This window comes from Leptonychotes weddellii, chromosome 1 (genome assembly GCF_054177405.1).
Source record: "Leptonychotes weddellii isolate Sample4059 chromosome 1, ASM5417740v2, whole genome shotgun sequence".
Classification (NCBI taxonomy): Eukaryota; Metazoa; Chordata; class Mammalia; order Carnivora; family Phocidae; genus Leptonychotes; species Leptonychotes weddellii.
This window is the reverse complement of record NC_138369.1, coordinates 53,128,322-53,140,765: the sequence shown is the minus strand read 5'-3', so window position 1 is coordinate 53,140,765 and position 12,444 is coordinate 53,128,322. Positions and strand designations below refer to the sequence as shown.

Genomic DNA, 12,444 nt, shown 5'->3' with positions numbered 1-12,444 from the left:
ATAAAAAAGAAAACAATAGAACTGAATGAAGAAAAAGGTGTTGCCCTCAAATCCCGCGATAGACTTAGCTGAATATATAGCTTTAAATGCATCTATTAGAAAACAAACACCAAAAACTAAGGAGGAAAACGCATCCAACCAATGAAGTTGGAAAATAACAAGAGCAAGCAAGAAAATGAGAAAAAAATGACCACAAAAGTAGAATAGAAAATCCAACAGAAAAGAAAAAGAAAGCCAAAATTTGGCTTCTTGAGAAGCACTGAAGATATAGACAAACCTCTGAAATAGGTCACAAAAGAAGGAAAAGACAATAGTAGCACATAAAGTAAAAGGGAATAATCACAAATATTGTAGAGATCTTCTTTAAAAAAATCTGAAAACTTGGGGCACCTGGGTGGCTCAGTTGGTTGAGCGACTGCCTTCGGCTCAGGTCGTGATCCTGGAGTCCCGGGATCGAGTCCCGCATCGGGCTCCCTGCTCGGCGGGGAGTCTGCTTCTCCCCCTGACCCTTCCCCCTCTCATGCTCTATCTCATTCTCTCTCTCAAATAAATAAATAAAATCTTTAAAAAAAAAAAAAAATCTGAAAACTTAAGAGCAATTTTCTATGAAATTTAAAACTACCACCACTGGCTAACATGCATAAATTCTGAATATTCCTATGTCTGTTAAATCGATTACAGGTACAAACACCTACTCGTGCATAAAAAGTTAAAATCACCAAATACAGGCTGTATTCCAGGTGAGCTTTACAAAATCTTGAACAAACAGTTAAGTCTCATTTCATAAAAAACTGTTTAGGGACACTTGGCTGGCTCAGTCCACAGAATATGCAACTCTTGATCGCAAAGTTGTGACTTCAAGCCCCATGTTAGGCGTAGACCCTAAGTATATATACGTACATATAGGGATGTATTTATATATGTATACATAGGTATATAGGTATTTACATGTATATATGTACATATATATACCTATATACACACAAATACATAAATAAAACTTTTAGCCCATAAAAAGAGCAAGCTATCCAACTCACTTGACACTGATACAGCCTTGATGTTTAAAAAAAATAAAAAACAGGAATGGAAGAAAAAAAATTGAGGACCAATCTCATTTAGGAATAAAGATAACCTATTTATGAAACTTTGGGAACATTCTCTAAAATCAGTAAGAAGACTAAAAACTCAAGTTTCTAGTGGTTCTAAATAACACTGCAGTGAAGCCCTACCCAACACACTAAAGCAAGAAAATGAAATGTAAAGATCATATAGGAAGAAATAAATCTACCATTATTTAAAGATATTGTCTAACTAGAAAGTCTGAGATCCTACAAATTATTAGAACTATTAAGTTCAGGGGTGCCTGGGTGGCTCAGTCAGTTAAGCATCTGCTTTCAGCTTGGGTCATGATCTCAGGGTCCTGGAATCAAGCCCTGCATTTGGCTCCCTACTCAGCAGGGAACCTACTTCTCCCTCTCCCACTCCCCATGTTTGTGCTCTCTCTCTGTCAAATAAATAAATAAAATCTTTAAAAAGGGAAGAACTATTAAATTCAGCAAGGTCCTGGAGGGGAAAAAAAAAAGCAAGATACAACAAGACAAAGAAAAAATAAATATAGCCTTCCTGGCTGATTTTCCTCCTATCCAGAAAGATCATGCTCTACTACCTTGAGAAGACCTCTCTATTAATTGGTAGGCAGCCAAAGGGTGCAATGGAAAGAAGTAGAAGCCATACCCTAGCTCTGGAGCTTCAAATTCTAGCTCCACCATTTGTTAAATGACATTGTGGCAGGCTACTAAACTTCTCTGAGCTTTAATAATGGGTTTACTTTAATTTAGAAGAAAACATTTTAAGTATCTAAACTGTACGCACACATTAAACCAGAGATTCTCAAAAGTGTAATTTGTGGTATGCTGAGGAAACGGATTCTTTCAGGGGGTTAGGAAGGTCAAACCTATTTTCAGAATAATACTAAAACATGATCTGCCTTTTTCACTTTGATGACATTTGCACTCAACCAATGGTGATTAGAACTGCTGGGGCCTTGGCATGAATCAAGGCAGTGACACCAAACTGTACCCAAATCAAGGCAGTGGTGGTCACTGCATAAAAATTATTAATTTTAGTATATATTGGTTCTTGGGTAGGCATAACATATTTCTGCTGCACACCTAAGTGCAATGGTTGTTTCAAGGAAAGCTTTTATGCCACCATGTTGATCTGCAGGCTGACCCAGCAGTTTCTCTCATGGAGTATCACTTTAACTTGAAAGAAAAACTAACAAACTATGATTATTCAGATCTGGGTATGTGACAGAAACTTCCTCAAAAATGAACAAAGTGAGCCGATCATTTCCCAGAAAACAACTATGATGGTTTCAGAGTAGGCAGTTAGTTAGGTTCTAATAGGATGCCTGCAGGCCAGCATACAGGAAGTCATTGCCAACTATGAGGAAGTCAGAGCCTGTCCTAGCAGCACTCAAAAACAAAACCACAAGAAACTGGACCAAACCAGACAGGTCCAAGGTGGCTGAGAAAGTAGGCCAAAGTTCACATTATTCCTTTATTATACTACATTACCATACCTAAAATCTCCTCCCTATAGGTGCCATGACAGGAAACCCCTGACCAAATAAGGAAGAAAAAGCTGCGCTTCCAAGAAATCCCTTCCTCAAGTAGTGAAGATTCCACACCCTTGTTAACAACTGTTAAGATAGAAACCCAGGGGCACCTGGGTGGCTCAACTGGTTAAGCATCCAACTCTTTTTTTTTTTTTAAGCATCCAACTCTTGATCTCAGCTCAGGTCTTGATCTCAGGGCCTTGATCTTAGGGTTGTGAGTTCAAGTCCCGCGTTGGACTCCACAATGGGCGTGGATAAAAATCCAAACCCTAGTGGACACCACTCTCCCACGCTCCCTGGAGCCCACTAGCATTCACATTTTGAGAGCATACTTTTGCTTTAATAAACTTTCCTGCTTGTACTGCTGTGTTGTGCCTGGCCTTGAAGTCTTTCTCCTGATGAGATCAAGAGCCTCTGGTGAAATCTTTTGGACAAGATGGGTCAAGAGCCTCACAACCCGAGGTCTCCCCAGTCTATGCGGCAACAAGACCAATGCCTTCTGTAAAGTAATAATTTAATATTTTGTGTGTAATCTAAAGAGGTCACAGTACTTCCTAAGTCCTTAAAAATTAAGTTGTTACAGATTATAAATTTCATGTAAACAGTAAGATGGAAAGAAAATTACCAGGTGGCCCAAAAGACCCTCTTAAGAACGTTTTAATGAGCTACTTTCTAAAGGTCATTTAGTTATCTGTCCCTTACTTCAGAAAACATGAATGACCCAGATTTCAAGTTACAATGGGTTTCAGCCTTCCTTCAGTGAGGGGAAGGTTAGCCCTCATTTGGAATGGTAGTGCCACTAACAGGTCACCTGGACCAACACTGTTAACATCTATGGGCTTCAGTTCAAAATAAAAGGATTGGTTTAGAAGTTTCTAAGGTCTCTTCATCCATCTCTAAAATCTTGATATTATAACTAAGATTCTAAAAAACATTTATGACCTGCCTCATTTCAAACAGAATCTGCAGTAGCTCATACCTCACATACAAATGTGGTATACCAGTACACACAGAAGAGGGGAGGGAGAAGGCAGGGGCGGGAGGGGGGAGGGGAGATAGAGACAGAGAGAAAACTAGAGTCAAGAGAAAAAAAAGGAGGGGAAGAAGCAAAGGCAGTATCAGAAATTTGCCATGACATACCCAATACTATCAACCTGCATTGTTTAACACAAATAGTTTTGTTTTTTGTTGTGGTTTTTTTTTTAGAGTAGGCTCCATGCCTAACATGGGGCTTGAACTCACCACCCTGAGATCAAGAGCCACATGCTCTACCGAGCCAGCCAGGTGCCCTAATGCAAACACATTTTTAAGTTAAGTCAGACTACTGAGAAAAACCATCTTTCTTACAAGGCATTTTCCCCCATTTTCTTAAAAAGTCTTTAAAAATGGATAGTTTAAGGGGCTCCTGAGTGGCTCAGTCGGTTAAGTGTCTGCCTTCAGCTCAGATCATGACCCCAGGTCTTGGGATGGAGCCCCACATAGGGCTCCCTGTTCAGTGGAGAGCCGGCTTCTCCCTCTCCCTCTGCGGCTCCCCCTGCTTGTGCTCTCTATCAGATAAAGAAATAAAATCTTTAAAAAAAAAAATAAAAATAAAAATGGATGGTTTAAGCCACCCAAAGAGCAAATATAATAAGCATACTTCACTTTACTTTGGAATTCAAAAAAATTTACTTTGTAGGCAGCCTTTCATTTCATTAAGAAGTCACTTTTCCAATAATTTCAAATATAGCACCTTGAGTTTACTTCTTGAACTTAAGAAAGAAATCAAAGAGAAAAATAAGCATCAATAGCCTTACGTCCCATTTGATGCCAGATGAAAAGAGACTGCCTGCCCATACCAGAAGACAGATACCAGGCTCCTAAGATCCAGCCTTCTTAGGACTCCAGGTCCAAGCTGGGAAGTGCAATCAAAGGAAGCCTCCAATAGCCTAAAGCCTTCTTCAGACTTAGTCCATATCAAGTCCATTTTGGAACTGCCCAAGTTTAAATTTCAAATAAAGGGCCTTGAATTTGCAAGAGGCAAGCAAGTATTCTCATCAGCTCCTCAGTTTTGAGGACCCAATTAAATATGGGAAAAAAAAAAAAACCTAAGTAAACTCCTTAAAAACTGGTTTTGCCTTCAAAAATATCTGAAATTTTATATTAAATGACACACCATGTAAGCAAAGAACCAGAAACATTTAATGCAAAGTTTCCCCGTGGCAAGTGTTGTAAAAGACCCGTAATCATAAAGATATCAGATATTATTTTAAGAACAAGGTCAGGGAAAGGTTAAAATCATGATATTCTTTCCTTTTCACAGAATAAACCATAGACAAAAGTTCATTAGCTGGCTGAGTCACTAAAACAAATAAAACTCTAGGAAAAAAGTAAAACCTCAAAATAACCCTAATAAGCAAAGTTCTTGGCAGCAAACTTTCATTTTACCATAACTGAGAAGTGAGAAGCAACTTTTCAGTTGAAAATACTAAATTCCCTTCATGTACCTTAACTGGTCTCAAGGAGCAGCATGGCACTTGAGGCCTGTGTTTTAACTAGGAAATCACTGTCTCTAGTACTGTGTGGGATGACCCCATGTCTTTCAATAGATCAATTTCTTCAACTGAGACAGTTGTTCTAGAAAATAAGTCACTTTATCCAGAGCCCTCAAGTTGCACAACTGTGGAGAGCAAGTGCCAAGTTCAGGGAGAGGAGCACATACCCAATCAGCGTCAGAGTATGGTTTCCTCCACACACTTCCACACTCTTTTAAGAAACATCTCCTCCTCTCTGAGAGTTCTTTATTGCCCAGAGTTTCCCCTTTAAGATACAAAAGCTGAATTTCTTCAGGGAGCAGCCCCCACCATTCCAGGCCTGCTCTGACCCCTAAGTCTCTCTTCAGGACATTTATGCTCTCTGTCCTCCCCGAGAGCAGCAGTGAGATGTATGAAAGCTACTGGGAGACTGGACAGCACTTCAAAGACATCAGGCATTAAAGAACGCATTTAGAAAAATCTCAATTCGCCTTAACAAAAAGCTGCCAAAGCACGGAATTGTACACTTTAATCAGGTGAACTTATAGTGCATACACCCTATCTCAATATACTGCTAAAAATAAAAATAAAGAACCACCAAACTGACAAGTTAAAAACAAAACAAAACAAAAAACCCCAACACAGCATTCTTCAGGATAAAGACCAGAGACTAAGCTCTGATGTGTTTCAACCTTCAAAATTAAACAAAATGAATGGCTGCTGGTACAGGCAGCAGAGACTAAACAAACTATTGGTTTGTTGTGCAATCACTGCATCTTAAAGCCTTCTCCAAAATAAAAGAGCCTAAGAGGGTGGTCCCCAAAACGAAAAATTTCACTTAGAAGTAATCAAAAAACATCACTAAGGTGCTTTTTTCCCCCTGCGTCTACTTTCACTTACGATATAATTACTATTGTAACAGCAAGTGATTAAAATTTGCAACCAAGAAAGACTACAATGTAAAACAGAACAGGAACTGATAACCAAAACCCTGGACAGTATTTTCCCAATACAAGTTCTACCGTTTCGTACACTATATTCCAGCTCCAAGGGGCTTGTAAATCACTTGCAAGGAAAGGAAGCCCCTTCCCCCACCAACCCAAGCCATCCTAACAGCCGGCCAGTTTTACAGCAAAAATGAAGCCTTCAGAGGCAGTTCCCGGGACGTCTTGCAGGGCCAACCTCCCCGCCCGCCCGCCACCCGGGTGGACAGACGCCCGCGGGGCTCCCTGGGCCCGACGGCCACGCGGCAGGGCCCGGACCCCGCGGCCGGGAGGCCCGGGCACCGCTGGGCGCAGCCGCGTCTGGCAGAGGCTCTGGGTCGTGCAGGCCTTCCCCAAGGAAACCGAAGCTTCCGCCCGCCCGGCCCGGGGTGCCCGGTACCTCATGCTGTAGGCGCCGGCACCCAGCTCCTGCCCGATGCCCGAGAGGCTGGCGTCGAAGTCGTGCACCAGCCCGGACTCGATCACCTCGTCCATCTTGAGCACCCAGGCCATCTTCCGGCCTCGCCGCCGCCCGGCGCGGCCTCCGCGAGCAGGCGATGGGGCCGGAGCTCCGCGGGCGCGCCCTGGGGGAGGGCGCGGGTGAAGCCTCGGGCGGCGCGGCGGATGGTCACCACAGGCGGCCCGGGCGGCGGCCGGGACGAGAGCGTCCGGGGCCCCGCAAACAGGGCACGGCGAGCCCGGCGAGCAGCTGCAGCGGGAGCGGCCGGGCCGCCGGCAGCGCCTCCCTCCCGCGGGCGCCGGCCCCGCGCCTCATGCCGCCGCCGCCGCCCACCCCCTGCGCCGCTAGCGCTGCAGCCGCCGCCGTCCGCCCCGCCCCGGAGCCCCCGGCCGCATCCTCCCCGGCACTGCGCGGGGGCGGGAGCTCAGCCCGCCAGTCACCCGATCCCCGGTCTCGACCCCGGCCCTCGGCCCACCCGCCCAGGTACTAGGGTCCCGCCACCCCGGCCAACCCCGCCGCCGCCGCTCCGCCGGCCCGGACGCAGGCTCCTATATGGCTGCGGCCTGAGCTCTCTCGCCGCTTCCGCCTCCTCCGGCCCCGCCCCGGCCCCGCCCCCACCCGGGCTTTCGCCCCTCGCCCGGGCCCGCCCCGCACGGCCCGGCGCTTCGGGAAACTCCCGACGCTTCACGACCGAGAAACTGTTCAGGCCGGGTAGCGCTGCCCCGCCCACGCGGCCGATTCGCAGCCCCTGCGGCCCATCGCCTCCCCGCACGCCAGCCCAGGAAGAGGTGGTGCCCGCTGGGCAGCCAGTTTCCGCCCCTCCAGAAAGGCGAGCTGATTGACAGGCGAACTGGACAATAATGGCAAGTGCTTCCTCGAGGCTCCCGTGAGTCTCTGTGCCCCTCTACTAAACAACCAATCAAAACGTTCTTCCTCTTGGGCGGTCTCGAGGCCGGAATTGGCTGCCAAAAGAAAGAGTTCATTGGACCGCACCGGAGGAAGCCGCCCTAAACGCCGCTCCTGGATGGGCTTTGCTCCCTTGTGGTCTTTCCAGATAGTCTCTGGGTTTTGCCGAAACTACAGATGGAAAGATCGGTTGGGGCGGGGCGGGGCGGGGGGGGGGTGCCTGGGGGCTGAAAAGCCTATTAGGCAGAAAATCTTGATTGACGTGGGTGTAGGCCAATCAACGCTCCTGTAAAGGGCTCCGGCTGTCTCCCAGTTGCAGATTGCAGTGAGCATAATGGCGAGCCTGGGCTAAGCTGGGGTTTCAGTCGCAGTAACATCCAGCAATCATGTTATTGTCATCGCTCATGGTTCTGGAGGTTCACTGGGCTTAGCTAGATGGTTCTCGTTCAGGGTCTCTCCTGTGGGTGGCGTGGCATAGCTGGGGCTAAAGTCATCTCAAGGGCTTCCCCACTCAACGTGTTTTATTGCTTCATGTTGGCTATCCACTGGAACCTCAATTGGGGTTGCTGGAATGCCTACACAATGGCCTCTCCGTGTCGTCTTGACTTCCTGTCAGCGGGGCAGCTGGGTTCCTAAAGCAAGTGTCTCAAACAACAGGAAGTGGAAATTGCTGGTTTCTTAATGACAAAGATTCTTTGTTTGACCAAACTTTAGTCAGACTCCAAATCTTCTCCTAGACCCATCTGTGCACTTTCTTGTAAAATTCAGTTTTAGCAAGAAACCTCTACCTCCTTATCTGCTCAGGTCCCTTAGCCTCAGCCATCCCCCAGGTGATGTCTGATCACCCTGGCGGGTCTTCAAAAGAATCCTGTTAGGTACCGGCCACAACAACCCCGCCTTACCTCCTAGTAATTTCTTCATAGTAACTTTACATTCACTCACCCCCAACTTGCTCCTTGGCTCCAGATTCCCACTTAGCCATGCTGTATTTGGAGTTGAGCCTAATCTCCACTGCAAAATTGTGTTGGTGTGGTCCTTAATACCTATTGTAATGGTCCTGAGTAAAGTCTGTCTTGCCATTTTTAACAAGTGACACTGAATATTTTTTTCTTTAACCCTGAAGGCCTGGGACCAGAAACTGACACAGACTCTTTATTCTGTACTGTATTAGTGAAGCAGCCATAGAATAAGATTGATGGGAGGAAAGTTAAATAGTTTGGGGGGGCCGTGTTTTAAAACTTCCAAAATCCACCATCTGGCCACAAATGTTGTATACTCTTTCCACATGCAGTAAACACTCACCTCCTGCCCAGACCCCTGCAAAGTTCTCATCCCATTACAACATTAAGGTTCGGGATTTTGTGAGGTCCTGGAACAGATGAGGCTCTTTGGCTGCAGTTCTTCGGGTGTGCATTAAGTGGGTCTTTCAAGTGGCTCCTCTGGATGAAGATCTGTGAGTTAAAAAGACAAATGATCTGCCCCAGCCACTACCACACACTTCACAGGCAATAATGTGAGAGGCACAGGAAACTTACCTCTATTGACATTTTTCTTCAAAGGGGAATAGAAGGCACACTAGATCATAGACATTCTAAAATCCAGTTGGGTAAATGTTGCCAGTTCCTTGCTTAGGACTTCATCATACTTCCTGGGAATACTCAGTGGCTCTTATCTCCATCCGCTGGACTCTTGATTCCGCCCTCTGACTTTCCTTCCAGTTCCTTAAAAAGTAGCCCATGTTTACAACTCAGTAGTTTTCTCAGCTGTTTTCCATCCGTAGTTGTGCAGGGGTCTGAAGTACTCTTTTCACGTGGTACTCTCGTTGTCCTTTTTAGGCCAAACTGATACAATTCATTTTTAAGCTTTGTGGGTTTTTGGGAATCAATTTATAATCTACTCCAATAAATAAAATCTTTACCAACACGTATCTGAGGAGCAAGCTTTGCGGCATTGTTCTGGCTCAGGTTTCTCTTAAGGTTACAGTCAGGATATCAGCTGGAGCTACAGTTATCTGAGGGCTTACCTGGGGCAGGAGGATCCATTTTCAAGCTTACTTGCATGACTGTTGGCCAGAAACCTCAGTGCCTCATTTGGGACCACAGGGCTGCCTGAGTGTCTTCAAAACATGGCATCTGGCACCGCACCGCGCCCCTCTCCCCAGAGTAAGTAAACCAAGACAGAGAAAGGAGGCTGCACTGCCTTTTATGACCTGGTCTCCAAAGTCACACATTATCCCTTCTACTTTATTGCTGCTCCATACAAGCAAGTCACTCCATCTAGCCTCCACTCAAGAAGAGAATTTGTTGGGGCACCTGGGTGGCTCAGTCGGTTAAGCATCTGCCTTCAGCTCGCGGGTCATGATCCCACGCTCTGGGATAGAGCCCCACGTCGGGCTCCCTACTCAGTGGGGAGCCTGCTTCTCCCTCTCCCTCAGCAGCTCCCCCTGCTTGTGCTCTCTCTCTCTCTCTCTGTCAAATAACTAAATAAAATCTTTAAAACAAAGAGAGAGAGAGGATTTGTCTCCATCTTTTGAAGGATAAATGTCAAAGAACTTGACATATTTTTAACCAGAACAGCAATGTTCATTATTATCACTTAATAGGTTTTTGAAAGCACTAAAAAACACAATTAAATCAGAAAAAGAAACTAGAGATATAAAAGTAGAAAAAGGAGGTTAAAGTTATCACTATTTATAGATTATATGTTCATATACCTGAAAATCTCATGGGGAAACAAGTAAAAATTTAATAACATAGTGGCATACAACATGAATACTCATAAATTAATAGTTTCATACAAAGAGCATTGACACCATAATGAAAGAAAAGGATCAATTTATAACAGGATTTAAAAAGATAAAATATCCTGGGGTGCCTGGGTGGCTCAGTCGTTAAGCGTCTGCCTTCGGCTCAGGTCATGATCCCAGGGTCCTGGGACGGAGCCTGGGCTTGAGCCCCGCATCGGGCTCCCTACTCAGCAGGAAGCCTGCTTCTCCCTCTCCTACTCCCCTGCTTGTGTTCCTGCTCTCGCTCTCTCTCTCTCTGTCAAATAAATAAAATCTTAAAAAAAAAAAAAGATAAAATATCTTGGAACTAACCTAACAGGAAGTGTAAAGAACTATGTGAGCAAAATTTTTAAATTCTCAAAATAAACACAAAAGTACACTGAACATAAAATACTACATCTGGTATTATAATGGTAGTTCTGCTTAAGCTAACCAGTAAATTTAATGTGCTCCCAATAAAAACACTGACAGAATTTTTTAATTGGACAAAATGATTCTAAGATTAAAATGGAAAAGTAAATGAGCAGAAATATTCAAAAAAAATTTTAAGTTTAGATATTAAAACATTATAAAACCTAAATATTTTAAAACAGTATTCATTGATGAATGGATGAGCAAAGGAAGAGAATGAAAAAATCCAGGAACAGATCAATATGCATACGGAAATTTATTATGCAATAAAGCCGGCATCTCAAATCAGTGAAAGAAAATGGACTATTCAATAGCTGGTTTGGGGATCAACTTTAAGCACCTGAAAAAGCTTATACCAGAATACATTCCAAATGGCTCAAATTTCTTTTTCTTTAAAAAGGCTTAAAAGGATAAAAAGCAAAATTATAAAGCACTAGAAGAAAACATGGGAGAACAATTTTAGAAACTTGGGAAAAGGCTTTTGTAACTATGACACAAAATCTAGCAATCTTAAAGGATTGATGCACTTGACAACATAAAACTATTACTTTTTTATAGTAAACACCACCATAAGTAAAATTAAAAAAAAAAAACTATTTAGAACTTAGATCATGAATAAAAGTTGTGTTTCCCTAACATATTAAGAGATCCCACAAATAGGGGTGCCTGGGTGGCTCAGTCGTTAAGTGTCTGCCTTCGGCTCAGGTCATGATCCCAGGGTCCTAGGATCGAGGCCCACATCAAGCTCCCTGCTCCGCGGGAAGCCTGCTTCTCCCTCTCCCACTCCCCTTGCTTGTGTTCCCTCTCTTGCTGTGTCTCTCTCTGTCAGATAAATAAAATCTTTAAAAAAAAAAAAAGATCCCACAAATAGATTAAGCAAAATATGGTGAAAATGGCATTTGTATTCCAAAGAATATGCAAGTTGGAGTACATCCATTTGAGATACATGCACATAGAAATTTTCATTGAAGGGAGCAACTAAGTTGAAGGGCTGCCTCCTGCAACATAATCTAAAACCTGGTCACTAGAGTTTTATATTGCCAGTAATGGGTGAAGATGAGCAGCATCTGAAGAACACTCTGGTCTTGCTGTTTTGCAAAATTGTGAAAGCAGCTGATACAGCTCTCAACAGAAAGGCTGCTATAGCCATGGTCAATGATCCCATACCTACCATTTTCTCCCAATTAAATGTGACCCTGGGGATCAGCTAAAGGAACAACTGCTCTCCTTATACAATCTTTATCCAGTCAGTACGTAGTAACAGCTACTGAACAGGAAGATACAGCTGGTAAACAGGAAGAACAAGCTCTTGATGGAGAAAATCGGGTCTTAGAAATGTTCACATTTGACTGCTGGGATTAAAAAGACCTACCTGCTTGGACTTCTGCACAGCAATTAATTCTTCCCCAGGAAAAATTAGTGATAGATGATATAATTTTCAAACGCTAACAAGTAGCAAACACCCTTTCTGTGTGATGGCTCTTGGGCTGCTTAACCATTGCAAAAGGTGTATCCTTTCAGATTCGGTCTTTGTTAAGATGTTCATGGGTGCTAGCATCTGAATGCTTGCATCTCTTCAAAATTCACATGTTGAAATCTACCCCCACCAAGGTGATAGTATTAAGTGAGGCCTTTGGGAGGGGCTATGCCCTCAAGAATGGGACTAGTGCTCTTATAAAGAGAGACCCACAGAGCTCTCCCCCTCCCCTTCTGCCATGTGAGGATACAGTAAAAAGTCTGCACCCCAGAAGATGCCCCTACCTGAC

At 44.3% G+C, this 12,444-nt stretch overlaps 1 protein-coding gene across 7 annotated transcripts in view; it reads right to left on the bottom strand.

Annotated features, from left to right (window-relative positions):
* Positions 1 to 7,106, bottom strand: part of UBP1 (upstream binding protein 1) — a 54,487-nt gene extending 47,381 nt beyond the window's left edge. For 2 of the 7 annotated variants that reach the window (XM_081823772.1, XM_081823783.1), the window contains exon 1: positions 6,517 to 7,024. In XM_081823772.1, the coding sequence (XP_081679898.1) occupies positions 6,517 to 6,629 (113 nt within the window). In that variant the 5' untranslated portion in view covers positions 6,630 to 7,024. Of the gene's footprint in view, positions 1 to 6,516; positions 7,027 to 7,087 lie in introns of those variants that run through there. The other 5 variants (XM_031032696.2, XM_081823751.1, XM_081823794.1 and 2 more) reach the window with 5 other exon arrangements.
* Positions 7,107 to 12,444: the final 5,338 nt, after the last annotated feature.